Raw genomic sequence first — 26,531 nt, forward strand, 5'->3', positions numbered from 1 at the left:
AACCATCTGGCTTAGTGCAGATGGCTAAGCAGAGTTCTAACTCAACTACATCAATTGTTGGAAAAGGCCAATGCCTTTGTGTGCCCTCTTGTGAGCTTCCCGAGAGACTTGGCCTACCCTGCAGAATGTAAGTCCTGGGCTTGGTGGACCGTGGGTCTGCCAGTAGGGCTTCCCTCATGCTACATTCATCTTGTCTATGATTCCTTCTGTCTTTAAAAAAGCCTGTCTGTGATAAATGAAATATAAGCTTTTGTTCTATTCTCTCCTATGTGGGTTTCCTAGAAGTGTGTGGGCGTTTGGAATAGTGTTAGATGATTAGGATTATGATAAGCTGCGGATTTCTAATACTTTTTGGCCTCCATTCAGAAAGAAACCAATTACAATTCAGAAAAAGACATCTACCGAGCTGTCTCATGTAAAAGCTAATGAAGCTGTTCTGCTCTTTACCCAGATCAAGATGAAAACAATCAGAGAAGGCTGAGGAAATAGTGACAGGCAGTAGATTTATCAGTTGCAGCAACAAATCACTTTATAGGAATCACTGTACTGATTCCCAGTGTCAAATCTGTTTCTTCTGAAGCTTTTTTCCTTAACATTTTATATTCTTGATTGCAGCAATGCAGTGTTTTGAACTGGAGGCAAAAACATGATTTGAAATGTTTGTGCGTAAATCAAATATATCTTTTCCTGGGATTGCACAACCCAAGGAAGAGATGCGGATAGTTGTAGTGTAGTTGTAGTGAATGGGCAGGCTACCATGCTAACACGCCCCCTCTCCAAATTGGACATGATCGAAGAAGCCGGAAATACAAAGTTTTCAATTTATTATTATTTTATTTTATCATATTTGTCTTTAACACTACTATTGAATTTTTGGAAACTGCAATAGGAATTTTCCATGCTCATTTATTGAAGTGGAGGGTGAAAAGATTGGATAACTGTACAGGATGGTTTAAGGTCAATGGCCCTGGGCAGGGGGTTGGACTAGAAGATCTCCAAGGTCTCTTCCCACCCTAGGATTCTGTGGTTCTGATTCTTGCCACCTGGACTGAGTTGCCATTTAGGAAATCAACTATGAAGGGCCTCCCCTCCGATCTTTTGGCTGTTTATGTCTAATATTTCTGCCATGGGTTTTCCACCCGCCTCACAATCTTTCAGGTACCTTCATTGTCTGCCTGCCACCCCCTGAGGCCAGACACCAAGCTGCTGGTTCAGACATACCGACTGCACATCTTTACTAAGCTCGAGGCATGGCTGAGAATAATTATACCTACACAATAAGATTACCTCAATTCCATTTTTTCTACCAGAGAAAAAAGAGGTTTTGTTAGTTTCCACCCAAGTAGCAACAAGAGGAAAGATTCCAACCAGCTAAGTGGAAAGAAAAAAAATAGCGTGAGGGGGAAAAACATTTTTTATTGTTCTAAAAATCCCAATGTATTTCAAGAGAACAGGAACAGAAAAAAAAAAAAAAAGAACCCCGCAAAAATGAATGGATGTATTTGCAATATATGAAACACATTTTAAACAAACCTTAAAACATACATTAATATAGCCAAAGAAAATATATCTACATATATCCCCAAAGAAAGTGGAAAACATTGTGAGATTAAGGAACACAAAGAATATACAAAAACTATGCAACCCTCCAAAATTAAGTTCAAGCCAGAAGCTGGGTTCTGAGGTGGGAAAGAAGAGAAACAGCTTTGATCTTCTGAGCCTCTGATAAAAGGGGGGGGGGGGGAAATGTACAAAAAACTGGAACAACTATGGAAGCAAACTGCTGCAGTGATCAGTTTCTCCCTAAGGAATAAGGAACAGATTTAGCTAAAAATATTGGACATAATCATTTTTTTTTAACTTTTTAACTTGGGAAGTAATTAAGATCTTTATTGCTTTTGGGGTTTATTTTCTCTTTGTAAGTCCACTGACTCTGTGACTTGGACACAACCCAACAGCTTCTTTTAACTTGCTCAGTCTTTTTTTTCTGTGTATTATTTCTACAAGGCTTTTAGCAGCATTTTATATTTAATTTCTCCAGCACCGATTATGTTTTGCCCGAGTCTTCAGTTAAAAGGAATATTTATGCCCTCCTTTTTTTCTGTACACACACAAACACACACATTTTTTTCCCTGGGTTTATAACACTGATAACTCTGAACTAATTATTCCCTGCGAGATTGAGCTGATTTTCAAAGGGGTATGCATGATTTCCCTAGTCACATGCCTCAGTGCTACAGAGCCGGGAAACGGCATACAGAATTCAATTCATTTTTATCAACTCCTTTTTCTCCTACTTGCTAGTAAGGCCCTCAGGCTGTGGAATTTCTGTCTATCTCCAAATTGGGGTTAGAGGAAAAGATGCCTTGGAAGGCAGATGGTGACTGCACTAACTACTAAGCAGCTACACAAAGTAAAATATTTCTGGGAAAGGAAGTTTGTGACCTCCAATGATTCACTGTTTGGATTCTACATAGAGCAAAGGAGCTTTCTGCCTTCAAAGCCAAAGCGTTATACAGCAAACCTCTTAGAATTTCTTTGGGCCACAACCACCACAATGTTAAAGAACAAACATGTTTATTAATAAAGGAGAATATTTGTAACTCAGGGTTGAAACGAGGGGTCTTTAGTGCTCTCTGAGCTTTCTTGCTTTCTTGCAGACGTTTCATTATCCAAGCTAGGTCACCATCAGTGCTACTAGCTCAGAGAGCACCAAGGACTCCTCAAACATGTTTATGGATGCTTTTAAGTATGTTTCTCTACATTTACATAAGAGCATATTTCCAGTCACACTTTGTCTAATTTTCAAACAACAGATTCTGGAATCTGTTCTTAGACCTGAACAACAGCTTATGTAATTCCAAGTTCAGTTTTAAGTATTTTCAGAACTCCGGAGGTGGTGGTGGTGAAGGCAGGTTTGATTTAATGAGCATGCTTGCAAGTATAAATTACAAGTCTACCCAGCAAAAAGGATGATTTTTTTTTTCTTCTGATAAAAAGTTTGATTTGGTAGTCAATATATCATGGCCTTATTGATTTCTGAATCAAGCTGATGATTTACAACCTTATCAGTCCCTGTGCAAAAAAAAGAAAACCTTGACAAAAATCCGATGCCCTCCTCTCCTTCAACACTTTTTCGACTGCTACATTTGCTACTACATAGCTGGCACGAAATAACCTAAAACACTTGTCTATTGATATTTAGCTTACATTTCAGCATTGTGTTAATGCAATTAATTAAAATTCCCAGAAGGCAGAAAAAGTCTTTATTTCTTTGTAAACCAAGAGTGTATTTGCAGGAGGAGAGATAGAACAATATGGATTAAAAGAATGTGGGTTTCATGCATGTGAATTCATAGTTATATGAAAAATGGCGTAATTGAAAAGGATAGCATATGGTAATTTTCCTCCTTGATTGCCAAACAATAAAGACCTTGTTTCATCAATACACAGATTCAGTATTAAATTGTGATACATTTTAAAAACTATTTTATAGAACATTATAAAAGAATATGCCATTTCTGATGCCATCATGGTCTGTGCAATATCTGTTGTATCTATTTTTTTTTAAAAAAAACTAGGCCCCAGATTCAAACAAGTCCTCATGCCCATGTAGGCATGGCCATATAGCTTTGCTGGCAGCATGTGGAAGTCATTTGCTATTATATCTTGGGAGATGCTATTTCAATGATCCAGTCTAACTTATAATTTTGGGATTTCCTGATAACCAAATGCAGGTAATCCTCGAGTTACGAATGTAATGGAGTCTGCCCATTACATCCATAATTTGAGGATTTGTAAGAGTGAATCACGTAACTTGAACGTGATCACTCCCTGCTTTCAACCATGCATTCGCTAATCGAATGCATGGGTTGTTAAGTGCACGAACTATCTCAGGGTGGGAAAGGCCATGGGGAGGACACTTGGTGATGGAACAGGCCACCCAAAGCCTCCTCGACCCATTGAGATACCTCATGCTTCCCCCCTCCTAACCTGCTGTGCTGGATTCACCCATCCACTTTTGCAGAGAATGGGTGCTAAAAGTTATGTGAGATCACAGCCCCCAGAACCTTTCATTCTTGGTGCGAAAAGCATTTGCAAGCCGACCAGTAGGATGGAAGGGAAATTGTCCTGCTCTCTTCTCCCTCAAGTGGGGAGAACAGAGTGAATGTTGCAGTGCTTATGCAGTCATTTGTAAGGCCAAACAACTGCCATGGTACTGCAACATTTGTAATTTCAGGACTTTGTCATAAACACTTGGGTGGGTGGCTTATTGCATAACTTCGAACGGTCTCTAAGTGGCCTGTCGTAACTTGAGGATAACCTGTACTAATCAGGTTTGATTCTGCTTAACTTCTGAGTTTAAAGGAAGTCAGGCAAATCTTGGAGTTGGCTTCATTCATTCTTATGAGAGGAAAATACAAGCTGGGTCACAAGGAAGCAGCCCTCCTTAAAGCATTTTCTTTGGATACCTTTCAGCCTATGTCTGTCTGTCAATCTGACTTGTCTGAAGAATATTCCCCTTTGGCCAAACAAGTGGCTGATATGTTGCAGCTGAAGCAGAACCCATGGCTCTGATTAGCCAGAAAGCAAAACAGGGAGTTGTAGGCACGGCCTTGATAAAGCCTCTTTTCATTCACCTCCCTCAGTTACAACAGTCTCGGGATGAAGCTCCTGATCCAAAAAGAGGCTGCCAGGGGGATTTAGTCACAGGCTGCCACGTGACACTAGATACAACTGCAGACGCACAATCACGATAAGCAAAAGATAAAGATTTCCCATGTCCACTTGTGTCCAACTCTAGGGGGTGCTACTCATCTCCATTTCTTCGCTGAGGGAGCCAGTGCTGTCCACAGATCCTTTCTGTGGTCATGTGGTCAGCATGACTCTATGCCAAAGGTACATGGAAAACTTCCTACCTAAGTGGTACCTATTTATCTACCCACATTTGCTTCTTTTGAAGTGCTGGATGAGCAGGAGCTGGGGCAAGGAACAGGAACTCACCCCATCATGTGGCACTTGGATCTCAAACCCAGGCTGCTACAGGGGTGAAATCTAAAATTTGTTACTACCGGTTCTGTGGGCGTGGCTTGGTGGGGAGGGGTAATGTGACTGGGTAGGCATGGCCAATTTTTTTTTTTTACTTTTAAAACCATTTTTTCTACAACCTCTTTGGCTAAGAGATTGTAAAAAAATGTTTTCAAAAGGCTCTGAGGATCCAAGCTGAGTTCCCTGATTGGCAGAGGCTTTTTTAAAAAGCCTCTGCCGATCAGGGAACTCAGCTTGGGTCGTCAGAGCATTTAAAAGAAAAAAAAGGATTTTTTTTCTTTTAAATGCCTTTGACGAGCTGCGTGATCATGAGAGGCTTTTTTTTTTTTACTTTTAAAAGCATTTTTTCAGCCAAAGTTGTAGAAAAAATGCTTTTAAAAGTAAAAAAAAAAAGCCTCTGATGATTGTGCAGCTCAGCTGAGCATGGGGGCGGGGATTTTTGCTACCGGTTCTCCGAACCACCCACCTCCATCACTACCAGATCAGGCCATCCGGTCCGAACCGGGAGCATTTCACCCCTGGGCTGTCAGGTTTGCAGCTGACAAGGTCAGTGTGTTTTAACTGCTGAGCCATCACACCTCACTCATGATAAACAAAGAGTGTAGAAGAAACATCATTAGTGCACTGCTTGCTGAAAAAGAGAGGTGACATTTGACAAGGTGACATTTGACAAGAGAATGTGGAGAGGAGGCAAAATAACAAAATGAAGTTTAGGAGATGTGGAGACCTGAGTTCCAAAAGTTATCCCTGTAGTTGTGATTCTCTTTTTAAGTGTTAAAGAGCAGACCAAAATAACCTGAAATGTTGGTTATTGCTTAGACAACACTAAATATAGCCTTTTATGTATTTGGGGAATCATCAATTTCTCATATAAAAATATCTGTTTTTCAATCAAGTACAACACACAAGAACATATCAGAGACTGTGATCTTACTCTAAAGGGAAAAAAATCAAGAATAATTAGGTATTGAATTAGAAAAGAAAGAATTTCCAACTGTAGTTTTAAAAAAATGATGGCCCAAAGAGCAAGGCAAATATACACTTATCTGTACAATTTTAAAATTCTCAGCTTTTTTCAATGTGTCTCAAATGGCTTGAGTAACATATTTACTAGGCAGTTCCTTCGTGCATTTTTAGAGTATGTATAGTATGTTGCAATGTAACTGTTTGGTAGAACAAACTGGGCTTGCTTACTTATACCCACACCCCAATATATATCATTCAGGGGTGCTCAATAATATATATTCCTTTAGATATTATTCAATTAATATTTATAAGATTGTATAAGACATGTCAACCTGGCTCACTTTTAGCCATACTGGTCAGCTGAAGCTTGGTTCATCTGAAGACAACATGTGCTTAATTTCTTTAGTACAACTGAAGGAAGATTACAAAGATAGGAAAGACTGACAAAGATCGAAACAAAATCATGAGGCTAGGAAGCATAACTGCATAATCTCATATCAGAGCAAGGAAAGCGGAAAGATGAAATGTCCAAACATATTAACATTTCTTGGTTTCAGCAAATATATAGCCAAGATCACAACAGAATAGGACCAAAAAGAGAACAGAAATTAAAATACAAGACATTAAATAAGTGTGGTAATCTTGAAATGGCAGTGGGAAAGAATGGGAAGGAAATTTACTTAAAATAATTTTGTAGATTTAAGCAGATGTCTATTAGGGGTATTTCTGGAAACAGTTCTATATTCTAAGGAGATACACTTACAGGCTTCATAATGTAATCCTTTTTCTTCTCTACATTATATTGCTGGAAAAACCGCTCTGTTTAACATCATTATAATTTAAGGAATTTAAAGCACTGCACATATGTTTAAATCCCTGTTTTGTTAAGCACTCAAGTACTCACATAAAACACATATAGACAATGTGCACTAAAGCATGCATTTTGATTAGGAGTCTGGAGTGATTTAATAGATTAATAAGGTACCACTCTGGTGAAAAGTTATTTTCAAAAAGCAGACAAATGCTTTTAATTACAATTGGGACTTTATATATTACCCTTTTCAAATGTTAAAATAACCATTATTACCTATATTTTTTTCTTTAACATTTTTAAAGATACTATTCTTTGGATGTGGAAACAAATAGCAAACCTCAGTTTGTCCAAAAAGATTTGCAGTGAACCCAAATGCTTAAAGCTTGCAAACATCCCAAATTACTAACATTTCCAAATGTTTCACTTGGTACATACAATAGCTATGGGTGTTAGGAGAAAATTATTTATGTATGTTTTGTGACTGAAGTACCAGCTATTTACTACTTAAGCCATTGCTTTGGTGATTAATATTAAAAAGGGAAAATCAGCTTTGCAAATTTATTTATGCATTTATCACACTTATATGGCCCCCAATCTCACCAAAAGCATCTCCAGACAGCATACAACAACCAACAAAACAAATATAAAAATAATTATTATAAAAATATAAAAGTATTAAAAATTAAAATATATTTTTTAAATACTGCAGATTGTGTCATTATGAGCCAAATTCTCTCTAGAGCTATAGTTGTTTCTTCATGTAATAATTATACACTCCAGTGCTTCATACTCATTGATTCTTCATCTTTTTTCCTTGTCCCTCTCTGGCAAAATTTGCCCCTGTATATATGTTGGAGCATCAAATGTAAACTACATCATTTCTATTAACTGAAAATAAAGTGCTGCTGTGATAATCAATGTAACAGCAAGATAACGTTTAGTCTTCCTTAAAATAATAGGCAGACTGCTGAGAGATCTTTATTTTACTTTTACAAAAGACTTCTCTCACAAATGACCTTCTGAAATATGGTCATTGCCTAAAAAGCTGAAGGGAATGGGATAGAGAGTTCATTTCCAAATGATGATGTAAACCCCAAAAGGCACAGTGCCCAACAGCAAAGAGGCACCCTGGAATAAAAATAAATGAGTCAGATGATAAGCCATAGACAGAAATCCATTTATGCTGATCAGCCTTTTATGCAACCTATTTATTATTTGTGGCAGTGGCAGCCATTCCCAAGAAAAGCTGCAACTGCTTTAAATAGTTGAATATGGCTTCTATAGTCATACTCCTGCATACTCTTTCCAAGATTGAATCCAAACCATTGCCATCTGGTGGGGCCCAAGAAGAGAGCTGTGGCACGTGACCTCTGGAATATCAGTCTCTCAGAGATCAGAGGTCAAAGAGCTGAAATGGCAAGGCATCGAAAATTTGGCTTTGCAATCACGCCTGGGGCCCTGATAATATGGGTCAACCCGTTTCTTGGTCTTGATTGGGTTAATTGCATTTCTCAGCTGCTATGTTATTTTATATTATGCTAGTTGATTTTAAACTGTTTAAACTTGTTTTTATTTTACTATGTTTTTATTCTGCTTTTTTAGCTGTTAGCCACCGAGGATCATGTACAGGTAACTTCTGCTTAGTGACTGACTTGTTTAGTGACCATTCATAGTTACGACAGTGATGAAAAAGTAATTTTTATGACCAAACCATGCATTTGCATGCATCTGGAAAGCCAAAGACAGCTGAACAAACAGTCACTCAGCAATGCTTTGTTTAAATATGGAGTTGCCAGAATCATTTGTGGTCACTATACAATGACTACCTGTATATGAAATAGACAGCCATATAAATGTATGAAATAAATAAATAACCTTAACAGATTTCTTATATTATCTTATCACCTGTTGCAACATAATCAGTAAAAATTACTCTATGCATCAGAAAAATATGGCACACCCATTCTACAGAGCTATTGATCAGGTTTCTCCAACAAATTCCCTCATCTCCCTCATCAGCATTCTCTAAGCCGTTTTGTCTCTCTAACCCTATCATGGGTGGATATTTGAACAGATTTTGGAAGGAGAGGAGACGCAAGAGAGGAGAGAAGAGAAAATCTCATCACATGAACCCATGTATGCAGAGAAGATCCTTGTTTGCATCCTGATATACATTTTGGAATGTGTAACTAGAACTACATTAATATTCCATAAACTCACACTGTAGATTTCCATGGAGACAGTTTATTTTGAGATTTTTCCCCAATATTATCTAATACCAAATGTTTATTTTCATACAAGTGCTATGGGTTGGTTTTCACTCCAGCAAGGATTATAACTCTTAGGCTTAGCACTCCACTTGTTATTCATATCAAGAATAAAATTTGACATAACAAAAGGGGTCAGACAAGGCTGCCCACTCTCCCCTCTACTGTATATCCTATCTTTAGAGATTTTGTTAAAAAAAATTAGGGAGGACCAAGAAATCAAAGGATTAAAAGTGAGACGAGAAGAATACAAGACCCAGGCTTTTGCTGACGATCTTGTACTTATAGCAGAAGAACCTCTAGAAGTAGTATCAAAACTCTTTGAGAAAATAGAAGATTATGGAGAGGTGGCTGGTTTAAAGATAAATAGAAATAAATCAAAATTACTAGTTAAAAATCTGACGAAAACACAGGAGATAGATCTGGAGAATAGTACACAGATTCAAGTGACTAATAAAATTAAATATTTAGGCATATGGCTGTCACCAAGAACCTCCTCTATAAAAGAAAATAATTATGATAAACTAATAACACAGATAAAAAAAAGACCTGGACAATTGGAAAAACCTACAAATCTCATTTATGGGAAGAATCTCTACTATCAAAATGAATACACTACCAAAATTATTGTATTTGTTCCAGGTTGCACCAATTAAATTAGAAAAAAAATTTCTTTGTGAGCCTAAACAAGATTATATCTAAATTTATATCGCAGGGGAAACGTCCACGAATAAAATTAGAATTACTCCAGGACTCCAAGGAAAGAGGAGGAACAGCACTCCCGGATTGGGAACTCTATTACCAAGCGGCAGGACTAGTATGGGTTAAAGATTGGATGGAGTTGATTAACAGCAGACTATTAACTATTGAAGGCCATGACTTACAAACGGGCTGGCATTCCTTTATATGGGATGGAAAGTATAAGTCACACACTTATTTTAAAAGGCATACACTTAGAAATGCTCTATTATTAACTTGGTTAAAAATTAAAAAACATTATACAAAAATCCCGATTTGGTTTTCACCCTCAGAAGCACTAAAACATCCAAACCTAACAGAAACCAAAAATATAATTAGATATAAAGACTTAATTGATCATCAAGGAAAATTGAAACGCAAACAACAATTGGATACAGAATTAAATAGGGAAATCGATTGGTGGACCTTCTCACAGATACAAGCAAAACATAAGGAATATATAAAAATGTATGAAATATGTAAAGAAAAACAAGAACTAGATAAAATTATATGATTCGGGAGAGAAATTAATTAGTAAAATTTACAAATTTTTGTTGAGATACATGGAGGAGGAAATAATTAAAAATACAATGATCAAATGGATGCAAAACTTTAAATACTCAATAATATTGGAAAGAAGGGAAGAATTCTGGCAAATGAATACAAAAACAACATTGGCGGTGGCATACAAGGAGAACCAGCTAAAGATGTTTTACAGGTGGCATATGTCACCTACAAGATTGGCCAAAATAAACCCGAAAAATAGTTTGGCGTGTTGGAAGTGTAAGAATCCACAAGGCACTTTTTACCATCTATGGTGGACATGCCCGGCGGCTAAGAAATTTTGGTCCAATATCAAGAAATGGCTAGAATAAATCATCAAACTACAAATAGATAAGAAACCCGAAACGCATTGTAAGCCGCCCTGAATCTCCGGAGAAGGGCGGCATATAAATCAAATTTAAAAAAAAAAAAAAAAAAAAAAACCTTTCTGTTAGGAATCTTTACAAAATCCTATCCCAAAGAAATAAAATACTTGTTAATACATATTTTAACTGCAGCAAGGATAACATATGCCAAAAATTGGAAACTAGAAAAAACCCCAATGGAAGAAGAAATAATAGACAAAAATCACACAATGTGCCGAAATGGATAGGCTGACAAAAGAGCTAAGAAAAAGAAGACACTGAATTTTACAAAGTCTGGAAATGGTATCAATGGCGTAGGGCTACTATGGAAGAAATATAACTAGAAGTTAGATAGAATAGAAGTCCAAGTGTGCACAAATTACTTCCTTATGAGTGAATAAAATTACAGAGGGAAAAATATAATATACAGATTATTAAAGCAGAAGTCTTAGAAAATAGAAGAGAAAAGAGGGAAAAAAGGCACTAAGAAATTATTAAGTCAAGATTTAAGGGAATAAGTATAACTGTATTACTTGAAAGACCATTACGAAACAAACGCTTCAAATGATTGATTATTTATAATTGTTTATTGTATATGTATTTTTATGTCTTTGTCGTATGTGTTTTATGTGTTTTATATCTGTTTTAATAAAGTTTATAAATTTTTAATTAAAAAAAAGAATAAAATTACACTTCTGGTCCTATTCGGGCTACCAGGATATACTTCTTAATATTAATTGCATAACCATGGCATTATTACGAAAACTTTACTTGTGAGCACAACATGACTGTCAATATATGTATAATCTGAGTCAACTATTATTATAATGCTTCATTAAACATGATTGAAACTCCTAGATAATTTTCTCATATGAAGATCGGACTTTTGCTAATCGGATAATAATAATTTGCTAGAATTAAATTATGCCTTAGGCCTAGTATTATTATCTACCACAATTTAATTTTTGTCAATATCTAAGGTGACAGAATTGTTCTATTCTCAATATGTATTTTCTTTCTACGATGTTTTGTATAGGGATCATAGAATCCCATGGATTCTCTTCATTCTGCCAGGGTTCCATTCATTATGATATATTTTCATGTAATGCCAAGCATTTTAGATATTTGTTCTGAAGTTCTTCTGAGACAACAAAGAGGAAGAATGTTAATTACCGCAACATTCTCAGGTACTCAGGTAAGACTATGGCTTAAATAAACAACAAACTAGGAGCTTACATATTACAGCTTTTCACAACAAACAAATTCATAGCATATAAACTAAAAACTGGACTGTATTTGTTTAAAATCCTTACACTAAAGCAAGATGAGAGAGGAGGGAGCAGGATTTTCTTTGAACAGAATTCTCTGTAGTAATTAGCAAATATATAGAAAATACAGCTGTTTGCACAAAATGAGCAGCCAGCTGCTTAGAAACCATCTTTCCCAAACCATTGTGATAATTTTGGTTTCATTATTATACATAATTTACATAGCATTGTTTGGGATACAACTCATCTCTTATTCATACTCCAGTGAGACAGGTTACTATTGTATGTGTTTTTACTGCTGGAAACAGGCAAAATAACAGTAATGCAAGGAATCTGTCTGATTGGAAAACACACATTTAAAAATCTAAATACAGCACATTGGAGGACTTGCAGGCAATAGCTTGGGCTCTTTATCAAGAGATTTTATTCATTCTATAAATCTCCCCCAAATAGTGCTTCCTCATTAGATAGCATTGGGGAAAACTGCTCCCACAGCCATGCAGCAAATATGTTAACAAAGATAGCAGGTTGGAGAAGAGATCAGTCCTGTTAGATCCAAATGGGTTTCTATCCAAACTATGAATCCACCAAACAAATACAGCTCAGTCAGGAAGGATCTATCCATAAAGCACAAAGACTCTGAGCTCAGCTCATGAACCTCTTATGAGTACAATTCACTCAAAAATCTATTCTCGGATTTCCCTCAAGGGTTTTCTTTCAGCAATTCAATTTAGTGTGACAAGAATCTTCTAGTTATTCCTATTGTTGGAATTTGGGGGCCGGAAACTATTGCCAATTTACTGCCTATCATCGAGGGAATTATAACTGGACTTTGATTTGCTTTCTGCCCAGCTAGTGACAGTTCTGGCTGTTCAACTACAGCTTCCATCTGCAGAAGTAATTCACCGTATATTTTTTAAAAGACGTAATTACGGTAAACAAGGTTATTATATAGGTACATTTACATCCCAGAGCATGGTTTTGTTGCGCCTCTCTGATGAATATGCTTTGCAGTAAATTTTGTTTGCCTATGTATAGTAAAAAAACTTACGTTGTTTCAGTCAACAAATTACACAAAATCCTAACTGAAAAGGAGAAACAGCAATGTTCACACCTGCATCAACTGTTGCCCTGTTTCTTTGGCAATGCAAAATTTAGCTACCATATGAACGATACTTTCATATTTGGGAAAAGGATGTTCCCATAATACTTCTCCATTCTTTCTGGATATTGAAACAGTAGAGGTAATACAAAATTATTTCTAAACATCCCTACAGAAGTTATAATATCAAAACACAAGATTTATACAGTAAGTTTGAATTAGCTAGAAGTGGCATTTGCTTTCTACATATAAATGAACATTTTCTTTACAGGGCTTACACCCGGAAATCTCTCTCTCTAGTTTCTAGGCTTTATCAGACATCAAAGCAGCATTTTGCTGTCTGTTGTGAGACTTAAGGGAGACTAAGATAGATCTATTTCTGACTAGTTTGTCTTCTTCAGTTAGCCACACCCTCATCTCATGACTCCTCCCTGTAACGGTCAAATATTTATTTTATTCTCTTTTTGTAGGTCTTTATGTGTATTTTTCTCTCAGCCAGGTTTTTCCTACATAAATCAAGATGTTTCTACAGTCATAGTTCAGTGAAATCTCATTCACTAGTTTCTAGGCTTTACCAGACATCAAAGCAGCATTTTGCTGTCTGTTGTGAGACTTAAGGGAGACTAAGATAGATCTATTTCTGACTAGTTTGTCTTCTTCAGTTAGCCACACCCTCATCTCATGACTCCTCCCTGTAATGGTCAAATATTTATTTTATTCTCTTTTCGTAGGTCTTTATGTGTATTTTTCTCTCAGCCAGGTTTTTCCTACGTAAATCAAATGTTTCTACAGCCATAGTTCAGTGAAATCTCATTCACTAGTTTCTAGGCTTTATCAGACAGAATATATATATTCTGAGGTATGCAATATTATACATTATACAGAAGAAGAAATAAGGCAGTAAGGTAAGTAAGGAAACTTTTTAAGGATTTGAGATTTAAAAATATTATTTGGCTTAAAACATTATAAAAATAAAAACATTGTTGACTCAACACCATACTCTAGAATTCCCCATTCTTTTCTATGTTGGTAAACCATCTTGCTATAGACCATAGTCTATACTATGTTTATTTAAACATTGCAGGATCTCATAAGCCCCATCCAATCATGAGTTTCTCCTTTCCCTTGTTCTTCCCACTATTTCTTTATATATTATTTTGTAATTCAATCCTTACCGAATTCTTTTTATATGAAAGACTATCTCATTGTATAGTTAGTTTGTAGTGGTTACTTATTTTGGCATTTAGCCTTACATTTATAGAACATAGAATGATAGGGTTGGAAGGAACCTTGGAGGTCTTCTAGTCCAACCCCCTGCCCATGGCAGGAGATTCTATACCATTCTGGACAAAGGGCTGTCTAGTCTTATCTTGAAAACCTCCAATGATGGAGCAGCACCCACAACTTCCAGAAGACAATCATTTCACTGATTAGTTGCTCTCACTGTCAGGAAATTTCTCCTTAGTTTTAGATTGGATCTCTCTTTAATGATCTCCCATTCTTGTTCTCAACTGTCATGGTTGTACCACATAAACTTCTTAATTATGCCATTCCCATTGTAATCAATTTATATTTGTGTTTCTTCTCATATAATTCCATAGTGGACAAAAGCATGCTTTTACACATAATCACTTTTGCTTCTTTTAAGTATCCATTTCATATAACAGACTACATAGTACCCATTATATCTGTGATAGTATATGCGTGCCCTAAAATGTATCAAGCTATTTTTTCTCACATTTATTAAATAGTCCACAAAGGCACACAAATTCGCCTACTTCCCCTATTTTTTGTCATTTACATATAACTTGCAAATGTTCACTTAATTTTTCCTGTCAAACTCAACAGGGTCTTTGATGCCTTCATTTTCATTTCTATGCTCCTTTATGCCTCATATAATCTATCTAACATTTGCTGCACACTATTTGAATTCTCAGCCAAGAACACAGGATCATTTGCATATAAAAGTATATATGCATTTATGTCCCTAACCAAGACATGTCTGCAAGCATACATCAAGCACTCCATATATTTACCCCTACAAACATTAAACAATTAAGTAGATACCTTACATTCTTGACTTATTCCCTGTTCAATGCTGAATCATTCACCAAGCATTCCATTTATTATCATGCATGTTTCACTTCCATCGTATATCACTCTTATTGCATTCAGCAACCATCTTCAACTCCATACTCATGCAAAACGTTCCATAATTCAAGCCTATTCACTTTCCCAAACACATAAATTTTTCAATGACTTGCTAAAGAGCAGAAATCTGTTCCTTACACCCTCTGCCCAGCATAAAGCTGCATTGCGCTTCCCCTATTTTGCTCATTGTCACTTCTCTCATCTTTCCAATCAGAATTCTGTCATGCACCTTTCCAAATATATGTCACCCTATTGTACAGGGGAGAAATAACAGCATTCTTGCAATCATCAGGTAGTCTTTACACTTAAACAAGTTGCACAGATACCCCATAAGCAAAGCATTTCCATATTTTGACATTTTTATCTCTACACCTGCAACTTTACTATTTTTCAGCCCTCTCACAGCATTTATGACTTTCTTTTCATTCATTTTTTTATTTGCATGAAAAAACAGTACTTTTGCTACCTCTTTTAATTGTTCTTTACTCTCTAAATTCTTAGTACCCATAGTTTTCCTAAGCACTGACTGACTAAATCCTAACAGTATTTATTCTTCGATAAACTTTATTAGTTTTTGTTAAATATTATCCCTAACATCAAATAAAATCAAAATTATAAGTCTAATATGAAGCAAAGGTCATCAGTATCCATTGAAATTCAACCTGAGACTCTCATATTAGATTTTACCAGAGGCTTCAAGAAAGTAAAATTCTAAGATTACTGCAATACCCCTCTAAAGATTTTCATGAAAAAATCCTCTTATGACTCTCTTATGAACCAAAAACTACCATTAACCATAAAAATTTGGATTACCTGATCACATCAAATTTTAAAAGAGACTTGCCCACCTAAATATTTTTCTGAAAAATGGTTCCAAGCCAAAATGGTAACAGCAATATGAAGAAAAAAATAGCACTATCTATAAAATTTGAACTTGATTTTTATAATGCTCATTTTTAGCATGGACTTCAAAGAACCCTAACCCTAACCCTAAACTTAATCTCCGCTGAAATATTTCTTCAGATGCTTCTCTTGGTTCAAATATTGCAACTGTCTGTTAACCAGAATGAGCAGACTGAATAATATAAAACCTACACTGAGGTTACTGCATTACTAATTGGTTTGCTTCCAAGTCCTATACAGAATGATGGTTGCCATCTTTAAAGTCCAAATGGCTTAGTCCCTAAACATCAAGACCGTCTACCCTGCCCAGATTTGGTTGATCTTTAGCTTGCTGTCTCTGAAGAAAGGAAGGTGGAAGGTTCCAATGACAGAGGAGGTGAAGAGGTGAGGATCCAACAATGTGGCTTCCCAGTGGCTGTCCATACCCTTTGAAACATCCTACTCTCCAAGAGAAGGAATGTTCCCAACTCCCAGGTCTTCAAGGAGGCTATAAACACCTTTTTATTCAGCTGGTTATCTAGGTGTTGATCATGCTTGAGCTGCCTTAAATTGGTTACTTTGATTTGTTTTCATTGCATTATAAACAATCTTGGGCTCTCTCAAAAATGGGTGCTCTATAAATAATTGTGTGTGTGGGTGTAAATGTGTATTTGTTTGCAAATTGGGTTTTTTTATGGATTGCGCATTTGTATGGTTTTACTTTTTTAGAAAAAATTCATAAAAAGAAAATTTGACTGTACCTTCATTACCGGCTGGGCAAAATACTTAGCACTCCAATCACAAAACCCTGTCTGCATTGCTGCTGACATGAAATTTTTGGGACCCACAGTATCATCAGTATCATCAGTTATCTATTAAGGAGAAAAATATATGTGCTTTAGTTACAGAATCTACATGCCCTCTTTCTCAGAGAAATTCAATGTATCATTAGTTGCCATACTAATAAAAATACTGTTCATGATAAACAATGATTGCCAGATATGGTTTCAGATAGAATTTGTGACTTTCATATCATCCCAAAGATGATTTTTCCAAAAGGCAAAATTTTTGCCTTTTTCCAACTGTTTTTTTCTTTGAAAATATTTAGCTTCTCGTGCAAGAAACTTCTCTGGAACTGAAGAAGCTTCTTGGATGAGAAGTGAAACGTTTTCAAAGAAAAAAACCCCAAGAAAGTCCAGTTGCCTTTTGGAAAAAAACACCTTTGGAACAACCTTGACCTGGATGATTGAGAATCTCCATAAACACAATGCCTTCCATACTGTTATTTGAATTTGTTATACGTGCAACTATCAGTGCCAATTGAGAAATTCAGAATTCCCCTATTCCTTGAATGAAAAGAATAAAGAAAAAAAATCACTTTGATGGTCAACATGTTAATTGTAAAAATTTAAGGTGCTTCTCTTTATGCTGCATAATATAGGAAGACTCCAATAACACCAATTCACACTTTTCAACAGTTCATGGTAAAATTATTGCATGTGAAAAAGGTCTTGGTTATAAAACATTAGTGTAAGTTTACAGAAATCTAAAACTAATAGATAGATTAATGAAAAATGCAGGAAGAAATAAAACAGGGGGAACAAAACCCTAACTGAGGAATAGAAATACTACTCAGGTGCATGTTGAAAAAATTTCTGCAAGGATGACCTTCTCACCTGATCTGGGCCTTTGTCAAACATTTTCCTTGTCCTGGGAAACTGGTGGGAGTGGGGAGTGTACTGCACTCCCATGTTGCCAACATTTGCAGGTCTTACGGATGAAATGTCCCGACTGACAGGTTGCTTTGTCACATCATTGGTCAAACTAGAGCTGCTGGTACTGGCAGTTGGTGGTGACCCTCTAATAATGGAAAATGAAAATAAAGAGTAAAAATATGAGGATTGCATTAATAATTTTTCCTAAGGCAAAAACTTAATCTGTAGTATAGTTGATTTTTCTTTAGCAACTTCTGCTCAAACCCTTTCCTCTACTTGCCACTTTGTTTATTCTTGTGGATGTGGATGTGTTTCAGTGGTGGATTTCACTTACCTTTGCTACCGGTTCGCTCGCGCGCGCACACCACTTCTGTGCGTGTGCAGAGCATATTTGATGACATCTGGGCGGGTGGGTGGAGCCTCCCGCCACTGCTACCGTTCGCCTGAACCGGGGCAAACCAGTAGCAACCCATCACTGGTGTGTTTGTATTTGTGTCTGGGCACCTTTGAGCCAGTTTTTGTCTCCAGGCAATTCCCTAGACTAGTTCCTAGAATTTTCTTGGCAAGATTTCAGAAGTGAATTGCTACTGGTTGCTTTCTACGGCTGAGAGAGAGTGACACCAAGTCAGTTTTGTGCCTAGGTTTTGTGGAACTAGAACTCACTGTTTCCTGGTTTCTAGCCTAGTACCATATTAACCTTATTTTTTTCTAGGTAATGTTTCTAGGTAGTATTTTTAAGCTATACTCCCTCCCCTAGCCTTTGCCCTCCCCTCTCATTGCTCTTTGCCCCAATAAAATTGTAGGAGGAAAAATATATCCAAATAGGTGTTTTTCTAGATCTCAGTATGATGTTTAGAGCAACAAAGTCTCTTAATTTTTTCCCCAGCACAGGAATGAATCTATCTTCTGGGGGGGAAATGTATTCTATAAAGCCTGAAAGTTCAGTGCATAATACAAGTGGCTCCCAATGTATCTGTCACTGTTTTTATATTATATGATAAAGATCTTTCTGGCACAAAGATCAATTTCTTTCCATCCTGACTCTTAAACTGAGTCATGAGCAGTGTTGTTTATGCTTCCTTTGACTAAAAGCTTTAGTACTAATGGGGAATGAATCAGAGTTAATTCAGAAGGACACTTGAGGTGTTGCAGTCTTCATTGCAAATGCTACATTAGAGGGACATTAGATAGGAAAAGAAAAGGTATGCTTAAAGGCTCTCACAGAAAAAAAAATCTCGTAAATAGACAAGTGGTTTCAAATAAGTTGCACAAAGAATAGTATCTGTACAACACACACCTTTTTAATTAGGATATGGCACAAGATCAAACATATAGGCAACTTACCCTACTTGATGTATGTGCATGCCTTTGTTAGTAGGACTGGCTGGGGCAGAATGCGTGACAGAGGATGTGTCAAGGATGCGCTGGGGGCGGGCATTTACAGTTGCCTAGGAAACAAAAAATTAACAAGTGAGAGAAACAGATGCCAACCTCTACTTGGTATGGTTTTCACATTTGGAAATAAAGGGAAGTAGAGTCACTCTCCAGAGCTACAGTAGTATTGTTATACTACTGCATGCCCATCAAAGAAGAATCTAGCTCATACACCTACCCATCTTTAATATGCTAAATTCATTAGCCTCTATACCATGAGCGGTGTGACGGCCTAGAGGTGGAGCTCTTGCCTCACAATCAGGAGGCTGTGAGTATGATCCTAGGTAGAGGCAGATATTTCTCTCTCTGGGCACAATGAGAATATATCTGCTAAAACAATATCCGCATTGGTGACAGGAAGGGCATCTGGCCAGTAAACACTTCATCAACTCCATTCAATTGCCCGAGACTCCACCCCGCAAGGGATTACGGGGTCTTTAAAAGAATTAATATTTGCAGTAAAACCTTGAGACAATTTTTAAGGTAAGATTGAAATCACTTTAAGACCAAACTTAATAAAGTATGACAAAAATGTCAAAACCTGACCCTGTTGCTCTAAACCCAAGAACTTTTCTTCCGTATCAACTTTTTCCAGAAGGAGGAATAATTCACAAACAGATGAAGTAGAGTAAATAATGCTTTAACAATAGAATAATCTGTCAAGGCCCATACGATCAAACATTCCCAGCGTGCTCGGGGCGAAACATTATTTTATGATTCAAAACCAGGGTCCTTTACTTGAACTTCTCTTGAGATGCTCAGTTGGTGTGTTACATTAGCTTCTGATGCAATAAATAAAATGGAGCAACAAAATAAATACAACACTTCCTACAGTTCCCCAAAGATATAAGGATAAATCTCATTTGCCATTTCTTGAAATTCTGGACAAAGGGAGAAGGAATAGAAAGAGAAGGCGTACAGCTGTGAAGTTTCTAATGCAGGAGAAACCTTCACTTATAGGAATCCATCAAATCAAAAGAGACTGTTGATGGCTATTAAGATCTCAGCAGTTGTATTAAAAAAGGTGTAAAAAGTAATCAACAGGACATTTGGGAACCTGCAGAAATAAATAGCATAAACAGGACAATGTTCCAAGAGTATCTGCATTTGCTCTTTACACCAACTGCTGCTGAAGACACCCAGCATTTATGGAACAGAGCACTTATTATTATTATTTTTTAAAAAGTACTATGCCATCAAGAAAGAAAGAAAGAAAGAAAGAGCTGCCTCTCCCCCCACTCTAAGTATGCTATGGCCTTGAGAGGATGAATAATTATTGAATTTGCAGTAATACAGTACTAGCTTTAACTAAAGTAGTAAGAAAAGCTACAGCTTGCATAAGTTATATCTGGAGGTCAAACTGAATTTGTCTTCTGAAAAGCCAATTGTGGAATTGCTTGGAAACAAGTTCTAGGTTTATTTATTACATTTTTTTTCTTAATCAGCTTTCTTTCGTTAAGACCATACATTCAATCATAAAACGTAATATAATTTGATTATCTTCTATGGGCTGGGGAAAAAAAAGTTTCTTCCCCAGCTAATTGTTTTAAGCAGCTTGGAATGTCAGCTCATTTTTAAATAACTACAAATTATACTAGAGTTAGCTACTTCCTCTACTCCCTTTGAGTTGTGAAAGACTGTAGCTATATTAATTTATGTAGACCACAATCTAGCAGATGGATAAATTTAGCAAATCTACATTTGTAAAATCAATGAGAAAAGGAAATTTATCTCTTTAAACTCCCCATTGACAGTAACCCCATCAGTTCTTGTTCTGCCAACCAATCTCTAATTATGGCTCTGACACAAAGTAGGCATTCTAGGTGGGTTCTTGGTCATCTGAATCTATACCGTCCCATGATCCCTTAACATGCAGCAAGAATAGATTTATAAGGGAGGAAAATATACTAGCTTGAAGCTGATGCATTTAGTTTCCCTCAAATCCTTGAAATGGTGATAGCGGTTGGATTACCACCAACCATTATCATTGAGACAAAAAGGGGTTAATTCCCAGCTCATGTATATTCATGAAGGGAAAGAAAAATGAAGGGTTAGTTTCCTGATACTTTCTGACAAACATCTGCATTCCAGCATGATAGAAATTTCTCTCTGGCAGCTTTCTACTATCTGGCTCCATTAAGGATATAATTTGTAATACTGCAACCTTCTTCTATGTACTTACTTAACCTTGTTGCGGCTATTAACCAGCACAAGAGAATATCCAAAACTAATGTCAGGATAGTTAAGAAAAGTACATAAAGATAAAAAGTTTGGGCTAAAAGACAATATTAAATCAAAATATGCTAAAGGCTATACATATGCAACAAGAAGTTAAAATAAGCTACATTTATAATATAAACTTTGAAATAGCAGCTACAAATACAATACTTCTATGTAATCTATATAATGAACCCGAATGAATAAAATATTTTGCTTTTAAAACTGGATGCAACTAGATCTCTTGGCTCTCACTGAATTCTCTGTGAGTGTAACTAGATCTCACTAATAGGTACCTTGTGCTAGAAACACAAAGATTTATTCTGATTTTAATAAAACTACCCATTACCAGCTTTGTTCCTTTACACTTTGAGTTTTCTCAACCAGTATTATAATATACATACTATATTAATGTATATTCTATCTCTCTGTCCATCCATCCATCAACATATCTTTGATATGTAGGGATGTATGTAGGGGTGTATGTGTCTCTAAGTGCATTCAGCTTTTCATACACAAAACATGAAGTTGATGACTGTGACAAAAGGACCAATGAGTATATTGGTTTTTTGATGTTCAGATAAGGATAGGGTAAGAGATCACTCTCCCTGGCTCAAAAATAGTAACTATGAGAGGGTCCTTGGAGTCCTAGTGAATGATCACTTAAATGTGAGCCAGCAGTGTGTGGCAGCAGCCAAAAAAGCTAATACAATCCTTGATTGTATAAACAGAGGCATAGAATCAAAATCATATGAAGTATTAGTACCACTTTATAAATCCTTAGTATGACCACACCTGGAATACTGTATCCAGTTTTGGTTACTACATTACAAAAAAATGATGTTGAGACTTTGGAAAAAGTGCAAAGAAGAGCAACTAAGATGATTAAGAGCCTGGAGACAAAAATATATGAAGAACGGTTACAGGAATTGGGTATGGCCAGTCTAGGGGTGACATGATAGCAGTATTCCAGAGTTTGAGCGGCTGCCACAAAGAAGAGGGGGTCAATTTATTTTCCAAACCACCAGAAGGCAAGACAAGAAACAATGGATGGAAACTAATCAAGAAGAGAAGCAACGTGGAATTAAGGAGAAACTTCATATCAGTGAGGACAATTCACCAGTGGAACAGCTTGCCTTCAGAAGTTGTAGGTGCTTTGTCACTGCAGGTTTTTAAGAAAAGACTGGACAACTACCTATCTGAAATAGCAATAGCAATAGCAATAGCACTTAGACTTATATACCACTTCACAGTGTTTTACAGCCTTCTCTAGGTGGTTTATAAAGTCAGCATATTACCCCCAACAATCTGGGTCCTCATTTTACCAACCTCGGAAGGATGGAAGGCTGAGTCAACCTTGAGCCTGGTGAGATTCGATCTGCCAAGCTGCTGGCAGCCATTGATCAGCAGAAGTAGTCTGCAATACTACAGTGCCACCGTGGCTCATCGGTGGTATAGGGTCTCTTGCTTGAGCAGGAGGTTGGCCTAGAAAACCTCCAAGGTCCCTTCCAGCCCTATTCTGATTGATTGACTTTTGAAGAATGGAATCAGAAAATAGTAGCCACAATATCAACAGTGCCAGTAATGATGTCTATTTCTATGGATAAACGAAAGATGTTACTGAAGAAAAGATGTTATTGAAGAAACAACAAAAGCAGAAAAATAGAGATGGTATCAAAACAGAATTCACAGCTGACAGACCAAGATAATGATTTAGAAAAGGATGTTTCACTAGATCTAGAAAACAAACTGGTGGAGACTTTAACATTTAAAAGGAAATAAAAATGACAAACCAAGAGAGTGACCTGGATTTTTTTTTCTGTTTGATTTACTAAAGAAGCTTGTTAAAGCCTTGAAGAACTCTGTGCAATGGGACAAAGAAAAAATGAAAAGAGATCACATCCTATGACACTGAACTAAAGATTAGGGCTGTTGGAAGGAAAAGGAAGGAATCTGAAGTTGATTTATTTGTTCATGGTTAAAATAAGATATGTTGTTACCTCTGACTACATTTTCTATTGACACCAAGACTAAAAAGTTGATGTTTTATGGTTTTGTTTATACATAAGAGATAGGATATAGATGAAGAGATAAATGTAACTTTTAAGAGAGAGTAAGTTACTAAATTTGTTTATACTTGTAATGAAGGCTGGAAGTCACATTTTTATACATTTTCTTTCTTTATTATATTCTTTTCGGTTTCTTCTCTACAAACCTGGGTTTAAATATTAAATCCACTGTCAATTTAGCACTTCAGTTATGCACACAACAATGACAGTTCAGAGAAACAGTCTAATAACACCTAAGCAGAAGATGGTAGTATATTTTCACATAATTTTCAGATATTTTATGATAGTCTGCTGCCAATTACAAAATGAAGAAACACTTACAAGAAACCCCAAATTACACAAAACATTGATGATCACATACTTGAAATCTTATATAAAAGCTCTAAAATATTATGAGTGTTTCCCCATTTTTTACATTTTAGAAACACAACTCAGTCATTCTTCTAAAATTCACTTAGGGTGAATAACAAAATAAATCCTTTCCAAAAAAAACCCCTTTGCTAAAACAGACTGATGGCTTGTTTGCTCAGTGGTGCTAATAACCATCACACAGCAATTGTGACTTCCATATTTCTTCAACATTAATTTATGGGACACAGTTGTTCAAATACTTTTTTTATATAGGATAACATTCAGATATTCATCAAATGCTTAGCTTTCTACAGTTTCACCCTTTCAGCTAAGCTATACTGTACCATTTTTTCTATTATCTTCTTTATAAAGCTAGGAAAATCCACAATGCATTCTGGATATGGTCCAGAAATTCTTATGCTGGCAGAAAACATCAATTATCAGCAGGGTAAAAGACTCTCTGAATAAGTATGCCACATGTAAAACTTCACAATTTATTTATCCAACATAATGATATAAAAGCCCAAAGAAAAGGAAACAGAGAAAGTGAGTAGCAACTGAATAATTAGAGGCTGTTGAAATACTTGGCCATAAAGTAGCTTATTCTACTGCTATTCGCCAAATCTCAGATTTTGTGGTTACTCTCTCCTGCATCAGTCTGCCAATTTCAAGGCCACCAAATCTTGAGCTGTCAAACATTTGACAGGCATACAGCATCACTATTTAAGTGCCTATATAACTTCTATGAACTGTCCTTATGAAAAGAGGGAGCAAGGTTATTTATTTAGCTAAAAACGTTGGGTTCCAGAAAAATAAGGTACCAATGAAAGCATAAATATAGGGCTTAAAAGCTAGTTTCCTTCAGGAATATGGTCTCTCAATCTTATCTGGTGCATGATTCCCATCAAACATTTTTAATGATCTGCAAGGATTATAAGGTTAGTGGGGTGATCTAGGGTGGATAGTTACTTACTCTGTGTATTTGGGGCAGTGGTGAAATCCAAATTTTTTTACTACCGGTTCTGTGGGCGTGGCTTGGTGGGAGTGGTGTGGCTTAGTGGGCATGGCAGGGGAAGGATACTGCAAAATCTCCATTCCCACCCAACTCCAGGGGAAGTATCCTGAAAAATCCCCATTCCCTCCCCACTCCTGGGGGAAGGATATTGCAAAATCTCCATTCCCACCCCACTCTGGGGCCAACCAGAGGTGGTATTTGCCGGTTCTCTGAACTGCTCAAAATGTCTGTTACTGGTTCTCCAGAACCTGTCAGAACCTGCTGGATTTCACCCCTGGTTTGGGGGAAGGAAACAGCCCCGAGGAACAGAAGGAGGATATAAAACCAAAACGTATTTTAAACATATTATAATATGGATATTATTGTATAATTCTATTATTTTTCTTTCTCCCCTGGTGCCCTCTAGCCAATTTAGATTGCTAACTTTTTGAAGAGAATAAAACTTCTTTTTCAGTTTAAGTGCAATTATTTAGCCCATGACTCTATGTTGAAAACAGGATTCAGATAGTCCTCAATTCATGACCACAACTGAGCCCAAAATTTATACTGCTAAGCCTAGCAATTGTTAAGTGAGTAATTCCCCATTTTATGAATTTTTTTTGCCATGGTTGTTAAGTGAATCACTACAGTTGTTAAGTGAATCATGTGGTTGTTAAGTAAATATGGTTTCCCCCATTGACTTGCTTGTCGGAAGCTCCTTAGAAAGGTTGCAAATGACAATCTCAGAACCCAGGATGCTGCAATTGCCAAGCACCTAAAGTTTGAACACATGACTGTGGGGATGCTTATAAGTGTGAGAACAGGCCATAAATCACAGTTTCTTTTCCAATGCCGTTGTAACTTTCAACAGTCATTAAAAAGAGGGTTGTAAATCAAGGGATTACCTGTATAAATGCAAACTGACAGTTAACCGAACAAATTTATTGAAAATCTCCTATCACAGATTATAAGACAAATTCATTATCTGATAAAATTATCTCAAAATGCTGTCCAAAAGCATAATTCTCCACTCCACCCAAATTTACCTTGTAAGCAATGCTGTTCAGCACTTTCATAGCCAGGTCTGAAACATCAGGGTATGGATCAGCAGCCAAGTGTAAGAGGACTCTCCAAATTTGGGTATAAATACTATTGAAAGACACCCCTGGAAACAAATAGGAATAAAGCAAGAAAATACGTCTGAGTGAATGTCAGTCACCAAATTGTCATTTTATATGATGATCCCAGGATGTTGATAATATATCAGACTTAATGGTAAATAAACAAAAATAAGTGCTTTGTTACATGTATATAGCTGAGGTAAGTGCTTAACTCACGAAGGTAGGCCTATAGTAGTCACACAAGTATATGATAAACCTTGTTTTGTTTTTGATTTAGGGTGACTTTCTGCAATGATATTATTGCAATATATGCAGACCAGATTAGTACAGCTTGTTCAACAGAATGGTGAAATCTAGGACTGCCATTAGAGGTTAACCACAGTATTGTTTGCACAGAAAATCAAGAATTTGAAGATGGGTATAAATTATTGAAGCTCAAATCTGAGAAAGCCACTTCAATATTTTTTTTACTTTTGATGTGTCCC

The 26,531-nt window shown here is 36.5% G+C and overlaps 1 protein-coding gene across 5 annotated transcripts in view; it reads right to left on the reverse strand.

Moving 5' to 3' along the window:
• RPTOR (regulatory associated protein of MTOR complex 1) overlaps positions 1-26,531 on the reverse strand; it is a 420,799-nt gene that overhangs the window by 58,033 nt on the left and 336,235 nt on the right. For all 5 annotated transcript variants that reach the window (XM_060688771.2, XM_060688770.2, XM_087887079.1 and 2 more), the window contains 4 exons: positions 25,972-26,090; positions 19,205-19,308; positions 17,822-18,005; positions 16,907-17,017 (listed from right to left, as the gene is read on the reverse strand). In XM_060688771.2, the coding sequence (XP_060544754.2) occupies positions 16,907-17,017; positions 17,822-18,005; positions 19,205-19,308; positions 25,972-26,090 (518 nt within the window). The remainder of the gene's footprint in view (positions 1-16,906; positions 17,018-17,821; positions 18,006-19,204; positions 19,309-25,971; positions 26,091-26,531) is intronic.

Source organism: Pantherophis guttatus, chromosome 2 (assembly GCF_059756535.1).
Source record: "Pantherophis guttatus breed Tessera chromosome 2, ASM5975653v1, whole genome shotgun sequence".
In the NCBI taxonomy this organism is placed as follows: domain Eukaryota; kingdom Metazoa; phylum Chordata; class Lepidosauria; order Squamata; family Colubridae; genus Pantherophis; species Pantherophis guttatus.